The sequence below is a fragment of the Crocuta crocuta genome, unplaced genomic scaffold (assembly GCF_008692635.1).
Source record: "Crocuta crocuta isolate KB4526 unplaced genomic scaffold, BGI_CrCroc_1.0 scaffold26, whole genome shotgun sequence".
NCBI classification, from domain to species: Eukaryota; Metazoa; Chordata; class Mammalia; order Carnivora; family Hyaenidae; genus Crocuta; species Crocuta crocuta.
Window position 1 is genome coordinate 13,107,248 of NW_027532249.1, and position 18,514 is coordinate 13,125,761.

General features: G+C 35.2%; 1 protein-coding gene across 1 annotated transcript in view; it reads left to right on the plus strand.

Annotated features, from left to right (window-relative positions):
• MIB1 (MIB E3 ubiquitin protein ligase 1) overlaps nucleotides 1-18,514 on the plus strand; it is a 123,931-nt gene that overhangs the window by 92,358 nt on the left and 13,059 nt on the right. Inside the window, exons 13-18 of the mRNA XM_077778057.1 lie at nucleotides 2,445-2,577; nucleotides 5,975-6,061; nucleotides 7,869-8,030; nucleotides 9,832-10,013; nucleotides 11,865-12,057; nucleotides 15,727-15,805. Of these exons, the coding sequence (XP_077634183.1) occupies nucleotides 2,445-2,577; nucleotides 5,975-6,061; nucleotides 7,869-8,030; nucleotides 9,832-10,013; nucleotides 11,865-12,057; nucleotides 15,727-15,805 (836 nt within the window). The remainder of the gene's footprint in view (nucleotides 1-2,444; nucleotides 2,578-5,974; nucleotides 6,062-7,868; nucleotides 8,031-9,831; nucleotides 10,014-11,864; nucleotides 12,058-15,726; nucleotides 15,806-18,514) is intronic.

Genomic DNA, 18,514 nt, shown 5'->3' on the forward strand with positions numbered 1-18,514 from the left:
TTTGAGAGAGAGAGTGTACACCTGCACGAGCAGGGCAGGGAAGAGAATCTTAAGCAGGCTCCATGCTCAGCACAGAGCCCGAGGGGGCTTGATCCCATGACCCAGGGATCATAACCTGAGGTGAAATCAAGAGTTGGGCACTGAACCGACTGAGCCCATGGTGCCCCAAGAAAAGTTACTTCTAATTTTACTTTTTCTTTTTGGGAGTGGGCTCAGTTTTTCTCTTAAGACACATCCATTTCTTTTCTTTTCTTTTTTTTNTTGTGCATGGTGTGAGAAAATGATCTAGTTTCATTCTTCTGCATATTGCTGTCCAATTCTCCCAACACCATCTGTTAAAAAGGCTGTCTTTTTTCCATTGGATATTCTTTCCTGCTTTGTCAAAGATCAGTTGGCTGTATACTTTTGGGTCCACTTCTGAGTTCTCAATTCTGTTCCCTTGGTCTAGACACATCCATTTCTTTAAAAAAATTTTTTTTATTTGAGTATAGATGAAACACAATGTTACATTACTGTCAGGTGTACAACATAGTGATTTAGCATCTCTGTACATTATGCTCACCACAAGTGTAGCTACCATCTGTCCCCATACAGTGCTGTTAAATATCATTGGCTATAATCTCTTTGCTGTACCTTTCATCCTGTGACTCATTCATCCTGTAACTGGAAGCCCGTATCTCCCATTTCCCAAATCCATGTCCCCTTCTTTTCTGGCAACCATCAGTTTGTTCTCTGTATTCATAGGTCTGATTCTGCTGTTTGTTTGTTTATTCATTTGTTTTTTATATTCCACATGTAAGTTAAATCATATTCTCTAACATATTTCACTTAGTGTAGCATCCTCTAGGTCTATCACTGATAGCACAAATGACAAGAACTCATCCTTTTTATGGCTGTGTAATCTTCCATTGTATATATGTACCACATTTTCTTTATCTGTTCGTTTATCAGTGGACACCTGCATTGCTTCCATATCTTGGCTATTGTCAGTAATGATGCAGTAAACAGGAGGGCATATATCTTTTCTTTGGGTAAATACATGGTAGTAGAGTTATTGGATCATACGATATTTTTAGTTTTAGTTTTTTGAGGAACCTCCAAACTGTTTTCTACAGTGGTTGTACCAATTTATATTTCCACTAGCAATACAGTAGGGTTCCTCTTCCTCTACCTCCTTGCTAACACACTATTTCTTATCTCTGATTTTAGCCATTCTGACAGGTATAAAGTGATTTCTCATTGTGGTTTTGATTTACATATCCCTGATGATTAGTGATATTGAGAATCTTTTCATGTGTCTGTTGGCCACCTCTATGTCTTCTTTGGAAAAATATCTACTCAGTTCCTCTGCCCATTTTTTAATTGAATTGTTGTGGGTTTTTTGGTGTTTAGTTGTGTAAATTCTTTGCATATTTTGGATATTAACCCCTCATCCAATACTATCATTTGCAAGTATCTTCTCCCATTGAGTCAGTTGCCCTTTTGTTCTGTTGATGGTTCCCTTTGCTGTGCAAAACCTTTTTATTTTAATGTGATCCAAATAGTTTAATATTTTATACTTTTTTTTGAAGTTTATTTTTGAGAGAGAGAGTGCATGTGTAAGTGTGCATTTGAGTGGGGGAGTGGGGGAGGGGCAAAGAGAATCCCAAGCAGGCTCCATGCTGTCAGTGTGGAGCCTGATGTCGGGCTCGAACTCAGGAACCGCAAGATCATGACCTGAGCCAAAATCAGGAGTCAGATACTTAACTGACTAAGCCACCCAGGTGCTTCTCTCAATAGTTTATGAAGAAGCATCACTTCTCAATAATTACTTCTGCTCTTTAATATTTTACCCTTTGATGGTCTTTAGGATAACTGTCTTTTTTGCTCTAGAAATATTTTGTTATTGATACTTAAATTTTAATTATTAAGTTATAATATCTATTTTCTGATTTTTGATATAACTAGATTTAGCACTGTTAAATGCCATATACCAGATTTTTAGCTGCAGTTCACAGTAATCTGCCAGTCACATGAAGTTTGTCTTTTTAGTACAGTTATTCCTACTTTGTTGTTGTTATCTGGCTGTTCTTTAACTATTTCGTTAATAGATACTATTCAAATTGAACCTACGAGTTTGCATAAAACCATAAATATGTCCTTATCTGGATATATTTCTTTTCCCTTTGGTTCTTTTTTCCCCTCTTATAATATTTTCCCCTCGTAACACTCCCATTCTATTTTGATTCTGTTCCCCAAATAGTTATAGTTTCTTTACCTCTTAAAGAATGAAAAAGCTGCATATTTGAGATTTAGAAAAAAATGTATTTCATTTGTCTCTGAGGGCATAGTTTTCTTCAAGGAAGAATGCTTTTATTTGGTTTCAAGTTTCTTTTGAATAATTTTTTAAAGAAAATAATTTAAATATCAAATTGTATATCACATCATGTAAATTTGACTTTCAGTGCAATGCGTGTTTTACTATCTAAATTACCAAGACCATGGATTGTGGATGAGAAGAAAGATGATGGTTATACTGCTTTGCATCTGGCTGCCCTTAACAATCACGTAGAAGTGGCTGAACTGTTGGTACATCAGGTAGGAGAAGCTGTGCAATAATTTTTGAAAACTTTGGACCATTGCCTTTCATGTACTTATTACTTCATCAGCTACCTCTTGGTATGTTATAATAAAACCCCATGATGATGCAAATTCAGATATGGTGCATTTTCATTCTTCTAACACTGGTTCTTAAATGGTGGGAAGTGGTGTGTAAGTGTGTAAGGGGCTGGGGGGGAATCCCTTAGCCCCTTGTATTCTGTCCCACAGTGTTCTGGATCAGTCCGAGGAAATAGGTATTAATGAACAGAGATTTCCCAGGATCACTACCACTGTATAAATAGTTGTATAAGGACCAGGCCATAGGACCAAGAACCATCATGTTGATATTTAAGCTGGTGTGGACAGTTGACATCCAGTAGCAAGACTTTAGCCAGGATCTGGGGATTTGGTTCATGACTCCTGTGGGATTCCTGGAATTTGACTGGATAGCAGTACAGGTTAACTTCAGTCATTCCATTCATCTCTGAAATAAGATAATGCTATATTCTTTTGTTATTGGATTTTTGGGGAAATTTAGTGTAGTTTTATGATGTTTTAGCTTTTCCAGCAAAATTTTTAAATATCTCAGTCAAGCATATGCCATATAGAAGCACTGAAGTTACCAAAGAATTATTTATGATCTCTGACTTCAAGGAGCTTACAGTCTAGTTAAGAAGATGAAATAGCAGAAAAATTTAGTAAATAGTTCATTGTGTGTAATTAAGTACTAGATCATAAGATAGAAGACACTACATGAACTATAGATGTTGTGATAAAGAAATAGTTGCCATCTTAAGCCTTTATTATTATTTTTTGAAGTATAGTTGAAACTCAGTGTTGCCTTAGTTTTAGGTACACAACATAATAGTTTGACAATTTGAATGCTGTTTTTGTGCTATGTTCACCACAAGTGTAGCTCCCATCTGTCACTGTATGGTGCTATTACAATATCATTGACTAGTAAGCCTTTATTATTAAATATTAAAGTTACTGCTCATAAAGTTATTGTTAATTGTGATAATTTCCTTTTCAATCCAAAATACAGATAACTGACCATATCACACTGTCTTGGTAATTGTTGTTTTTTAGTAAGTATTAAAATTAGTTAAAGTTAACCATCTAACTTTGTTCTTTCTTAGAGTTACTTTTGAATTTCCATATAAATTTTAGAATTGGATTGTTAGTTTCTATTAAAAAGTCGTGGCATTTTGTTTGCTCTGCGCATTTTAGATTTAGCTTTTTGTTTTAGATTTTAAGTAGTTTTTTTCATGCTATTATAAATTATATTGTTTAAAATTTCAGTTTCTAATTGTATATTGCAAATATACAGAAATACAAGTATTTTTTGTACATGGACCATATATTCTGTGATTTTGCTTCAATTACCATAGATTATTAGGGGATTAGAAATTGCGACCACAATGAAATACTGATCACCAATGAAAATGACTAAAATTTAAAAATGCCAATAAAACCAAATGTTGGTTAGGATGTGGAGCAGTTAGAATTCACATACATTGCTGGTGTTTTCCAAAGCAGCCACTTTGAAAACAATTTGGCAGTTTTTAATATGGCTAAACATATATTCACTATACAACCCAGCAATCCCTCTTGTAGGTATGTACCCAAGAGAACTCAGGACACATTTCCATGCAAATACTTGTACTAAACATTTTTAGCAGCTTTATTTGTAATAACCTCTAACTGGAAGCAAGCCAAGTGTTCATCAACTAGTGTCTAGATAAATGATTTATGGTACATTTATACAACAAATAGGGATGAATACTAGGAAAATCTAATGATGGAAAAATTTAGTAAACTTAAAAAAAAGAAAATCCCTCACTTTCTACATTTATATGAGAACAAGGCAAGATAAGAAAACAAGCTGAGATCAAGTTCCTCATGATTACACTCAGAGAAACATAACTAATAAAAACAAATCAGAAAGTCCCGTCTTCTAGAATGTCATAGCATTACTAGAGTTTGAGCTCTACCTGATACCCCAAACAAGGGCACAGGTGGATTTCAGAGTTGTAATCAGAGGGCTTGAATGGTTCTAAGATATAAACAGAATGATAAAGTTTATCTTTTGCATCTGTAGCAATTTTCTTAGTTTCATTTTTAAAATTATTATTATATAAGACATTGTGTTAGGCAGTTTTACATGTAATTTTTCATAATCCTTACTGGAGGGAAAGAAAAATTTTCCTTTCTTCTAGTTTCTTTGGCCAGTCTAATAATTAAACTGACATGAGACATAACAACAGGAAAAAAACATGTTTAATTTTGTATACATGGGAGCTCAGATAAATATGAGACTCTCCTAAGTGACCAAAGCCATCAGCTTTTATACCTTTTAAACAATTACTTGTGGAGAATTCACAAAGGGGTTTGTGGAAACAAGTAAATAAATGAAGTAACAAAGTTTATTTATATCGTCAATTCTTGGCCCTTAATTCCCGATCTCTGACTATAAGGATGCCTTCTACCTTCCAGGGCCAAGGACCATAGCCTTCACATGGGAAATTTATTTCTTGCTTTCAGGGAGACAAAGGAAGGTCTGAGTGTCCTTGTGCGAGCCATTTAAGTAACTTTAATTCAGAATAATCAGTATGCCAAAGTGGGATTATTTAGGTGCAGCTCACCCTGAACCCCATCGTCCCATTGACCCTGTGTAATAGGTTGTACAATCACCATGTTACAGCTAAGGAAATGAGCGTGAAATGGCAGAATGCTTGCTTAAGTTCACGAAGCTCTAGGTCCCCTAGTGCTAGTAAGTTCAGGATTTTTGCTCCTTTCCTCTGTCCTTGGCATCAGCTGTTCTCATATACTGCTTTGGCTATCCCAGGACCCTGGTAGGACTTTCTGCTTTCCCTTTAATAAGTATTTTTATATACTAATTAAACATTGTCTTCTCATCCTCAAGCGGAGTTCCTTTTCACTGAATAAGAGCTCAGTTATGCAGCAATGATACATGACCTTATTAGGTCATTAAAGTAAATCTAAATCCAATATGAAGTGTCATTAATAGAACTTTTTAGGAAATATTATTTACAGTTAAAAGGAGCTAATTATCTCTATTGGTGTATAATGGATATTGAGAAGGAGCTGTGTTTGAGCTTTGTATTGAACTGTGTTATTTTACTGTTTCTGGATGGAGTCACCATAATAAAAATAATTATTGTAAGCCTGCTGTTCTGTCTCAGAAAGATGCTGCCCCATCCAGTCTTCCTGTATTACCAGCAACTGTTATGAGAACAATGTTTGCAGTGGCTAGATGAGAGGAAAGTGGTCAGCAGCGTTTTGTGTTACTTATTCCTTACGAGGAGTTGTAGTTTTAGTGTTGTTCATGATTGCAAATGTTGAGTGTGTAAGCTTTGTTCTTCTTGTTCAGGGTAATGCGAACCTCGATATCCAGAATGTGAACCAACAGACTGCCCTCCACCTTGCTGTTGAACGACAGCACACCCAGATTGTGAGGGTAAAGTATTTACTAACAAGAATCTTACCTTACAGGTGTGTTTTAACCAGACCGATTTCTTGAAGGTCTTGAAAATTATACATAGCTAGATGTACAAATCATGATTTTAGGCTAATATTGGGCAAAGAGTTTTAATTTATAATGGGGAAAATCTTAAAACTGTGATATTCAAAGTCTGTTACATAATTTTGTTGCCAGACTTGTGATTTCCCAAAATATTAAATCAGAAAATTTCAAAGTAACATACAAATTACTTTTTAAAAAGTACATTCTGGGGCTCCTGGATGGCTCAGTTGGTTGAGTGTCGGACTCTTGATTTTGGCTAAGGTCATGTTCCCAGGGTGTGGGATCCCATGTCCACACCCAGTGTGGAGCCTACTTGAGGTTCTCTCTCTCTCCCTCTCTCTCTCCCTCCTTCCTCCTGCCCCTCTCCCCTGCTCACTTTCTCTCTCTAAAATAAAATAAAATAAAATTAAAATAAAATAAAATAAAATATTAATTAATTAAAGTGCTTTCCCTTTTAATTTGTATAATTGAGAGTGAACTATAATTAAAATCTCAGGCTGGATGTTTGCTGCACAGATTCCAAAAAACTGAAATATCAGCCAGACAAAAGCTGAAATATATAATTTACTATGACTAATCTGATATCACAGGCAAAATATTTGAAAGATTATCAGTTTAAAATTTTTTTGTAGAGCAGTGATTCTTAAAGCTTAGAAGCTGAGCCAGCAGCATCAGCATCACCTGGGACCTTGGTAGAAAATTCTTGGGCCCAACTCAGACCAAGCAAATCAGAACCTCCAGGGGTGGGAACTAGCATTCTGTGCTTTAACAAGTCCTCGAGGTAATTCTCATGCATGTTCAGATTTGAGAAACACTGTCCTAGAGTGACATCTTATGTAAATTTCTGGGGACAAATTAAAACACACACACACACACACCCCAAAAAACAGCAATTTGCTAAGACTTAGGTAAGACCATGCTTGAGATTGGCTTATGGTGTTTTTCTAAAACTCTGACAGCATTTGTAGAAAGAATTAGGAAAACTTTTAAAGAACCATAAGCAAAGACTTAAATACAAAGTTATATTTACTACTTAAAACATCTGTTGAAGTATATCAGTTTATATCAGAGGTTATAGTTTAGCATCACTTCACATTTATTGTTATTTAAAAATCCTCTTACTAAACATTCTTCATTTATGTGTGATTTTTTTGGACTTTCCTTATGACTATACATTTGGAGAAAATTGACCAACGAGAAGGGAATAAATAGCTTGCTCTTTCTTTAAGCAATAGAATTTTGAATGGTCCTATTAGAAATACTTAAAATATCCCAACTCACATATCTGAAATTAAAAGGAGAAAAAAGGGATGCCTGGTTGGCTCAGTTGGTAGAAGCATATGACTGTTGATCGTGGGGTTGTAAGTTTGAGCCCCACATTGGGTGTAAAGAGTACTTTAAAAAATAAAATCTGAAAGGAAGAAGGAAGGAGTAGGCAGGAAGGAAGGAAAGGAGAAAAAATGTCCTAAATTTCTCCTAGTTAATCTTGATCTTGGAGTCTGTGAATTGGTTCTCATTTCTTTGTTTTCTCTGATGCAATATATTTGAGTAACAGAGCTCATCACTATTTGTAAAGGAGCCATAGGAGTTTTGAGAGTAGCAAGTGAATATATAAAAATAATTGGCTTTAGTGGCAAACCCCTTCAGGTAGGTCCAGGTCTCTGTCACTGTTACTTTAGATATGTTGTAATTTCTTGTGGACCAGAGAGACCTTAGCAAATGAGATGTCTTTCTCTTTTAGCTTTTGGTCCGTGCTGGTGCCAAATTAGATATTCAGGATAAAGATGGGGATACTCCTTTGCACGAAGCTCTGAGGCATCATACCTTGTCTCAGCTACGTCAACTCCAAGATATGCAAGATGTGGGGAAGGTTGATGCTGCATGGGAGCCCTCCAAAAACACAGTGAGTATATTAATCTTAATTCCGTACTACTGGAAGAGTCTTTTGTTTTTTTGGAAGTATCTTTTAATGCAAGATCTTAAATTTATGGCTAATTTAATATGTGTCTGATAAATTATTTTATCAGAACTGCATATGTAGAAATATAGTATATGAACTAAACAATAGTTAATTCTAACTACATTGCTTCAAGTTCTTACGGAAAGTTGTTTGGCTCTTCTTTTTTAACTTTAGCCATTCATGTGAATGTGTAGTGGTATGTTGGGATTTTGATTTGCATTTCCCTAATGACTACTGCCTTATATTGAACATCTTTTCATTTGCTTGTTACTCACATATATTTGATGAAGTGTCTTTTCCCATTTTTTTGTGCCTTGTTTTGTTGAGCCGTTTTGTTACTATTGAGTTTTGAGAGTCTGAATTCAAGTTCTATATCAGTTATGGGATTTGCACATATTACCTCCCAGTGTGTGGCTTGTCTTTTCATTCTTTTAATAGTGTTTTTGGAAGAGCAGAAGTTCTCAGTTTTGATGAGGTCTAATTTATAAATTTTTCTGTCATTGTTTGTGCTTTTTGTGTTGTGTCTTGTCTGAAAAATATTTGCCAAACCCAAGGACAGCAAGGTTTTCTCCACTTTTGGACTAGAAGTTTGTAACATTTCAGCTGATACATTTAGCACTACCATTCATTTTGAGTTAATTTTTATATATAATATTAGATATGGATCAAAGTTCATTTTTTTCCTTGTAGATGGTCCAGTTATTCCACCACCATTTGTTGAAAAGACTGTCTTTTTCTACTGAATTGCCTGTTATGCATTTGTCCCAAATTAATTAACCATATATGTGAAGTCTTTCTAGATCCTGCATTCTGTTCTGTTGATCTGTGTCTTTAGCTATGTGATGCCAACCCTATTGTCTCAGTTACTGTAGCTTTATAGTAAACATTCAGCTCAGGTGGTAGAAGTCCTCCAACTTTTTTCTTCTTTTTCAAGGTTGTTTGACTATTCTCTAAGTCTTTTACCATTCCCTATGATTTTAGAATCATTTTTAAGACTGCAAAGGAGGTCTGAGACCAAAGTTTTTTAGAAATGCCACCTTTTCTCTATGACCATAGCTAAATTCTCTAATCTCTCTGTACCTCCTTTTTCTCATTTAAAAAGGAGGGAGTGGAATAATTACCTCCATAATAAGGTTGTTACAAAGATTAAATGAGTTAATTCATGGAAAGTGCTAAAAATAGTACTTGGTCTGTTATAGATGCTCTACAGATGTTTGATAACATGTTTGAATCAGTAACTCAGATGAAATCAGAGCCAGACTGATCGCCTTCTCCATTTCTTGGCTTAGTTCCTTGGTGTTGGTTCTTTTCTCTGTTGTCTCTCCTCTAACTGTTTCATGTCAGTTGCTAACAGCTCCAGAGCTAAACTGAGTAGAAAAGAGAGTACTGTTTCCTCAGTAGGACTTAAATCAAAAGTCCTCGTCTTGAGTTTTATTGACCTTAATTGATCTGTCATCCCTGAACTAATCACCTAGATGAAGGGGTCTGGTCTCGGCCTTCTTTGGTCCACCTGTAAAACTAGAGAGTGGATCATTCCTCAAACTATATTCCTGAGAAAACTGGAGTGATGGGGGAATAGGTGTTAGGACTGCAGCTCAGAAATGCCCACCGTATCTATGTAGGCTGTGAGTTCTTTCCAGACATTTTTATATAATTACACGCAGACCTGCACACACACATTTGGGGTGAGAACTGATAACAGATTCTTAAAGGGAAAATAATGACTCTTTTCATTTGATTTCAGTTAATAATGGGACTTGGTACCCAGGGGGCAGAGAAGAAGAGTGCAGCATCTATTGCCTGTTTTTTGGCTGCCAATGGCGCTGACCTTAGCATTCGAAATAAGAAAGGTCAATCACCACTTGATCTCTGTCCTGATCCAAGTCTCTGCAAAGCACTGGCAAAGTGTCATAAGGAAAAAGTCAGGTTTGTATCATAAACTTAGTGTTTTATATATAAAATGCCATGTGGTTTCATAATGGAGGACTTGATTACTTGAAACTGTCTTTGTCTTTGCTCATCTTCTTTGTATTGACACTTTCTTCCTTAAAAATTTTCCTGCAGACACTATGTCTCTTATTTAGTGTTTTATATTCTACATTACTAAATATGAATGCTTTATGCATAATAAATGCTAAGAAACTTTTCTAAACCAGTCTGATCTTCCAGTACTCCTACACATTAGAGGAATTCATTTATAAGAAGTCGTACTAGTGAAATTGCTGTCATTAATGTTAGATGTATCTAAAATTATAATAGACGTTTAAAAAAAATGTTTATTTATTTTGAGAGAGAGAGAGCAAGCAAGGGAGGGGAAGAGAAAGAGGGAGACAGAATCCCAAGCAGGCTCTGTGCTGTCAGTGCAGAGCCCAGTGTGGGGCTCGAACCCACAAATCATGAGATCATGACCGAGCCGAAATCAAGAGTCAGACACGTAATCAGCTGAGCCACGCAGGCACTCAGTAGACCTTTTTAAAGAGAGGCGGTGTACATGCTCACCAGTAAGTATATCTCATACAAAGTCTGTAATAATTCTAGCACCCTGTTCAGTGCCTGACAGGCATTCACTCACTAAGTATCATTGAAGGACTGAAAGAATGAACACATGAAGGAACTAATTCCTGACGGAGTTTTCTCTAAAAATGATTTCACATGTGCCTTTCTTTTTTCTAAAAGTAAAATATGTCAGTAATTTTAATTATTTATAACACAGTTGCATTTCTTGTGAAATATTATAGACATATAAAGAGGTATGTATATTTTGTTCCTTTTTGAATCTCAACAATGCTGTACAACTATTACTGCCCTTTCTACCTAGTTCTGGTCATTGAACATTTTGGTAGTTTTCTCTTGATCTTTGTGTTCTCTTGTAATTTGGGTGTGGAGACGAAATGACATCTCTTTGGAATCTATACGTAGACCTGTGTTATGGGGAAATTCATATGAGGTATATACATTTCTTTAAGTGTATCCTTAAGGAACATAAAATTCTATTACAGCATGATAGAGTATGCTTAAAAATATAGATATAAAGCACGATAATTCCTGCAGTAATAACTTTAATGCTGGGGTCTAAGATGAAACCATTGTGTGTGTGTGTGTGTGTGTGTGTGTCTGTCTGTCTGTCTGTCTGTCTATGAGTTTCTGAAGGTTGTGGTAGAAACAGAGTATCCCTTTTGTATAGCTATAGTTCGGTCATATATATGTATTTCTGTGTCTTGTATCTATATATTTATAGATGTGTTCTGTTTTTCCATAATAGAATTTTAAGCCTCTTAAGGATACATTTAAAGAAATGTCAAAACAGCAGCTGCAGTGACGTATTTTCCACAGTGCCCTGTCAGTTGTGGACTCTGATGATGCTTCATTCTGTCTGTAGTTAGGATAACTAACTTGGGCTCTAGCTAGAATTTTTGTTTTATTCCTATGCCGTTCTCTATAGATAACAGATTCTGAGTGAAACTGTTTATGTTAAATTTTTTCTAAGTAGTGTTTTGTATTTCTTTGTTAGAAGAAGATTCACCCTTTTCCATTGGGTGAGCTAATTGTTCAATTTGAAATTTAAATAGAAGTATGTAAAGATGCAGAGATGTATATATAAATGGGAAAATTTGACATACAGTGTTTCATATACAGATGTTAAAGCTTAATTTTTTTAACATAGCTAATGCTGTTTTTATGTATGCAAATGATGCTCTAGATGTTTTAAAAATATTTTAATGAAGTTGTAATATAAATATTCTGATAGTATTGATTAGAAATATTTTCTTTTATTAGTGGCCAAGTGGGTTCTCGAAGTCCTTCCATGATTAGTAATGATTCTGAAACCTTAGAAGAGTGCATGGTGTGCTCAGATATGAAGAGAGATACTCTTTTTGGCCCATGTGGACATATTGCTACCTGTTCTTTATGTTCTCCACGAGTCAAGAAATGCCTCATCTGTAAAGAGCAAGTTCAGTCAAGGACAAAGGTAATATATTTTTAAAACAGTATTTTATCATTTTATGAAGTCCTTTGAGATTATAAATAATGATAAATAACGTTATATAATGCCATAAGTCTGTTAAACTTTGTTCTTTCTTTTGGGTGCCTGGGTGGCTCAGTAGGTTAAGGGTTTTAACTTGGGCTCAGGTCATGATCTCATGATTTGTGGGTTTGAGCCCCACATCAGGCTCTGTGCTGATAGCTCAGAGCCTGGAGCCTGCTTCAGGTTCTGTGTCTCCCTCTCTCTCTGCTCCTTCCCTACTTTTGCTCTGTCTTTCTCTTTCTTAAAAATAAACATTAAAAAAAATAATTTAAATTTAAGAATGTATAAATTATGTATTATTAAGAAAATGATTTTGGGTTTCCTTCTTTATATGTAGAAACTGTAGATATTAAAAGTTAATCCATTATTTTGCTTTTAAAGTCCTTTATAACCTAAAGCTATATTTAATCCCATTTTTTATTGTAGTTATTATATATTGCACCTTTTTTGAGTACATGGACTCTCTTGTATTCATCTTCATAAAAGACTAGTTGATTTTTATGTTGTAGAATGTCACACGTGCCGGATTTGTTTGATTGTTTTATCACAATGTTGTTTAATTTGTTTCTTTATCCTCTGTGTTTCCTGTTAACTGGAAGTTAGATCTAACAGCTTGATTACAGTCAGCTTAAACATTTTTGGCAAGAAATTCACATAGATGGTGCTACTCACTTTGTATTTATTGTGTCCCACCAAGAGGCAAATAAAGTCAGTCATCTTGCTGTCAGTGAAGGCCAAATTCTGTACCCACTCTGAACTTTTTATCTTGTCTGACTCTACTTTTTGAGAAGTATTATTCTTTTCTGGGTTTCTGGTTTCATCCTTTTTCTGTGTAACTTAGTACTGTATCATAACTGTATTGTCTTACCCATTTTGGTTGTACTGAAATAATTGGTTTTCCTTGTTAGTTTTTCCATGTGTGTGTATTAAAGTAAGATTTAAGTTTTTTACAAATGATTTCTTTTAAGGTGAAGTAGTTTTCTTTGGTTTCATTTATAAAGCTTATACTCTTTTTTTTATTTCCTTCTTTTTATCTCTTCATTTTTCCCTTAATGCTTCTTAAGCTATTCATTAACCTTCATTAATTAGAAAGGAGTTGGCACTAATTCTTATAATGAATTAGCTGGCAATGACTTAAAAGGTGTTAACCTTGCCGGTGCTTTCTACATTTTCATAGGGAACCTTCTAAGACTAGGTGTTTTCTATGATCCAAATGAATAAATCTTCGGTAAAATTGTTGGCACAGGAAAAGTACAAGGAAGTTATTTTTGGATGGAAGATTCTGGAGTAGTAATGTGTGTATAGCTGTTTAGTCTCTTTGTAAAGGTGGGAAGGATAAACTAACAGCACTTAACTATCTGCAGGCACCGTGTTGGCATTTTATATGCATTATATCTAGGTCATCCCTTAATAAGTTAATGCGAATCATTCTACTTGGTATGTATAATTTGCTTTAACCTGCTCACTAAGCAACAGTTTAGTTTCGGAAGACTCTGAAAGGGTAAAAATTTAAGCTATTCTCTTAATCTTTAGATTCATCCATGCATTCTGTTGTTGGGCCTGAAACTTTTTGTGTTAGATTAAGCCTTATTTTAACAAATCTTTATTGAGCACTTGTTTTGCAGTCAAGACAGAGATGTATATGGTAATTAGCTGCTAAAAACTGGCAATGTGCTGGTAAACTTAGTTTAAATTTACTCTGCCATGTAGGATGTTGTAGGTGCTTTGAGAGAGCGTTAAAGTGAGTTCAGAGCCCCAGGTTGCCAGAAGCAGAGTCTCAGATACTGAATAATCCTTACTGGCTGTCTAACTCTAGGATTCAGTTGGAAAAATTGAAGCTCAAAGAAGTGTACTCAGAGAATCAAATGCAGGCCTCATGATTCTTAAGTCCCTGTTCTTTCCCCTGTGTGACAACACACAGACAAGAGTGCCTACAGAGGGAAGGCCGATGGAGCAGGGAGGGAGAGCGGGAGGAATATGCTGACGTTCCTTTTTAGACCATTACTGAATTCTGAAAATTAGCAGGCTTTCAGTTTGACTTTCAAATTATGAAATTTTCAAACCTGTAGAAAAGTACAAAAAGTAACACACCCAACAAACAGATTTGCCAGGTTGGCTGCAGACCTTTGAATATAAAGAAATAGTGACCCCAAGTGGTTAAAGGGTAATGAATGTCTTCATTAAAGATAAAACAAATTATAAAAGTAATATTTGGAGGAAGGGGAAATAAATCAGCTTTATCTCCTTTGCAATTAAGGAAATAATAAAAATTATGAATTACCATTAATCATTCCTATCAAATTAGCATAAATAAAATTTTAAAAATGTTAGCCTGGACGGTGGAGAATGGACACTCTCTTAAACACTGCTGGAGGTTGAATAAATGGGTTTATGTTTTTGAGAGACCATCCTGACAATATTTATGAACCTTTACAATAAACATGTGTTGATTTAGTAATTTAATTCTTGCGAATATAAACTGAGGAAGAAATCCAAAAGGGAAAATTGTTAAGACTACAAAGATTTTTTTTAACTAAACAGTCCATACATAATATTTACTCTTTCCCACCCTGTGAAGAAGGGTTTTTCTTTATCATTTAGATAAAAAAAATAAAAATAAAAAAGTTGTGGCTCAACAGTGTTAGGTGATTTGTTCTTATTGGGACTGGAAGTTGAATCCAGAAATATAAAGGTCCCAACCAGCCATGTCTTACTGCTTTCCCCTGTTGTTCAACTACAGAAATTCTATATGCATAGCAAGGTATAAGTTGGGAATAGCCGTAGAGAGAGCATATGCAATATTTGGTTAGTTAGGTGAAATTATAGGTGAGTGGTGGTCATCATTTTGGGACAGTAATATTAAATGGCACAAGATATGGGTAAATGTGAATGTGTGTCAAAGGGAGGAGAATAGAAGAAACATGCAAGGTGTGGTGGGATGGGGGTGAAAAAAAACTAGAGCCAAGGTTGAGAAATAGTTACATACCCAAAATTCAGATGAAGTGGAGACAAAGAGGAGATACAGTTAAGTGATGTTATGAATAGATAGTGGAGGAGCTATACTTTTAGAGACTAGGGAGAAAGAACAGGTTATAGCCATCGGCTCCCACTGGCATGGGGGAACTGACCAGGTCCCAGAAAAGGATGTGTTGGGTTGATTTCCTTAGATATGGATAAATAGAAAAATTCCTCTTGGGCTCTAGCAGTCTAGTCTGCTAATCTGGCTGGATTTTTATTAGTATTAGAAATCTAGCTTATTTTAGATTTACTTTTATACTTCTTTATCTGTTCTTTTTATTTTTCTCTCAAAGTAGTTTTTGAATAAAAGAAAATTGAAGTCAATTCTGGTCTTTCTTACCACAGAGTAAGTGGAGTTTTTTTTATCATTCTTTGGGATGGGTAGGAAGACTAACCTGTGAAGGGCCAGGGTTTATAAAGGTGAAAAAATTAGTAACCCAGAGAGTCAAGGACAGAGAAATAGAGTGCATGAAGTTTCACTGTGCTGAGAGTGTTTCCTTATAGAGGAAATACACTTGGATACAAAAGGAACTATTAGAGTTACTGGATTTATCTGTAGATGTTCACACTTGTGCTGTAACCTCTTTTTTGTAGATTGAAGAATGTGTGGTATGTTCTGACAAGAAAGCAGCTGTTCTTTTTCAGCCTTGTGGACACATGTGTGCTTGTGAGAGTAAGTAGCCTATACAGAACTTCCTCAGTGTTTTTATAGAAATAGAAAATGAAACAAATTATAGCTTTGGGGTGTTTTTTTTTAATAACCCATTAACAAAAACTGGTCAACCTTTCTAGTACCTTCCATGTCTTCCTCTGTACTATATAAAATGTCACCTTTGCCCCTCCTTGCTGCTGAGATTAGAGAAGGCAGAATAGGCTATGTTCTACCAGCTCCCATTTTTATTTCATTTGTGTCAGCGCAAAATGATCTTTTATCACACACAATGGAAATTTATTTTGAAACATTTAGTCTAGCCCTTTTCACATATAAAATTAGCATATCTTCATTTGTCTTCACCTTAATATTGCCTCTCCTGCATACCTTTACCCCCGCTACTGAGTCATCCACAGCAACTATTTGGGGCTATACTGTCTGGCTTTCTTAACCTTTCTTAGTCTTTATGTTAAAAGAGCTTGTAGAACTGTTTGGGAAGTTATATTGAAAGTTTGTGATGTTTTAAAATATCTCTTATACATATTCTCTCAGAGGCCTTTCCTTTTTATATACCCCTCTTGTTCTTTTCAAATTCATGCACTGTTCAACATTCTCCTCTTCCCTTTGCTGTTTTCATTGGTGAGTGAAAGGTTTTAAAAAAGTTTAACAACTTACATACCTTACTTAAATGGGCTCAAAGTAAAACATGGTGTTTCCTATTATAAAATAGTTTAGTCAATAGGTATTGATTTTCAATATAATATCTAAGTAATACACAGATTGTATGATAGATTAATTTTGTTGGCATAGATTTGCTTTAAGCCTTGGTTTTTTTCATTCTGACAGACAGCTCATTAACTAAATAGAGGATCAAGGTTTCCTCCTACAATATTCTGCCTAAAGTAATTGTTTTTGTTTTCCAAAGATTAGTATAATCGCTGTTATCAACTGTCAGAGGGCTTGTGGAAAGAGATTTCAAATGTCTTAAGTAAAAAGAGCTCAGGTTACATAAGTTTTCATAGTCTCTTGGCTAGCAAACTTTTTCTGTAAAGGGTCAAATAATATTTTTGACTCTATGGGCCACACATGATTTCTGTAGTAAGTATTTATCTCTTTCTGACTAACTCAACTTTGCCATTGTAGTGCAGAAACAACTGTAGACAGCATGTGAATGAACAGGCGGGACTGTTCACTAAAATTTTATTTATAAAAACAGGCACCTGGTTGGGTTTGGCCTCTAGGCTATAGTTTACTGACCCATGTCAAAGACTAAAGTGATACCTACAGAGACTTGAAAGCTGGTTATAATTAATAGTTGATAATATAGATTCTCAAGCCTTATTGTGGTGTTTTCCCCAGGAGTTTCCCAACGTTTTTACATTGTCTTTGTATTCAAATGTAACAAGTATAACAGCTAACTTTTATTAAGCTCTTAACTGGTACCAGGCATTTTATTTTCTTTTAGAATATTTCCTCATTTATCTTCACAACAACCCTAAGAAGTAGATTATTTTCTCCATTTTACAGACAAATTGTCAAACATTTATTTACAAGGGAAGATGAAGTTAAGGTGGGAAATGCCCCTTTCAAGGAATGGTGAAGCAGTCCATTACCTATATCTGGGTAATGTTAAACAGAGTATTGAAGCCTTGAAGAGTGTAAAATGTTTTGACAGGCCAGAGGAAGGAGAGATTATATCCATTTTGGGGGGAAGTAAGAAAGATTTTATAGAAACTATGTAACAATTTAACTTAAAAGAATTTGAAATAATTGCCTTATATATCTAATCAATTAATTAGATTAATCCACCAAATGTAAGGAAAAAAATCTGCTCTCAGATTGAAGTCAAATCCCAAACCAGATTTCTATTAGCATTTGCTCCTACCTAGTGCATCGTGCATAGGCCAGCATCAGACCCAGTTCTGTCTGGTACTTGACATGAGATCGATCTTGATAATCCTTCTCTGTCCACCAGCGCAAGCACTGCTAGGAACATGTGCCCCAACTTATCTACGTCAGTGGTTTTGTGCTTTGTTAAAGTTTAGTGTCTTGACATAAATTATCCCTGGATACTTGTCACAGTTTTTGTGGGTTTTTTTCCCGTTTTTGAAATAATAAAGACACTTGGTATATAAACAAAGATATGGAGTATACTTTCATAATACATGCTAATGGGAAAGGATATGTTGCTGTATGTTATTTTGTAATTAGTTAATACTTCAGATGTACAATTAACAAACCACAACCTATCATTGTGCCTAGGTATTTCCTCTTGGGATGGGAGAGCATTCTTCTGATACATAACATTAGAGAGTCCATTATGATACATCTTTTATATTTTCCTGACTACTATATTAAACAAGTAGTTACTAAACAATAACTTATTAGATGACATCAGTTTGATAGAGAAGGAAGACAATTGTTGAACATATTTTAGGAATTTTAGAGACAAGCTGCTTACAATAGAAAGTACATTTAGGAAATTATGTGAGCAACCTTATAATTCTGTACTAGTTAAACTTTATAAAAAGCATCTCCCATCTTTAGTCTCAAGACTTAGGCTCTAGAAGTATTTTTTATTAAGAAAAAAAGTGAGGGTGCCTGTGTGGCTCAGTCTGTTGAGCATCTGTCTGACTCTTGATTTCGGCCCTACATTGGGATTCTGACAGTGCAGAGCCTGTTGGAATTGTCTCTCTCTCTCTCTCTCTCTCTCTCTCCCTCCCCTGTTCA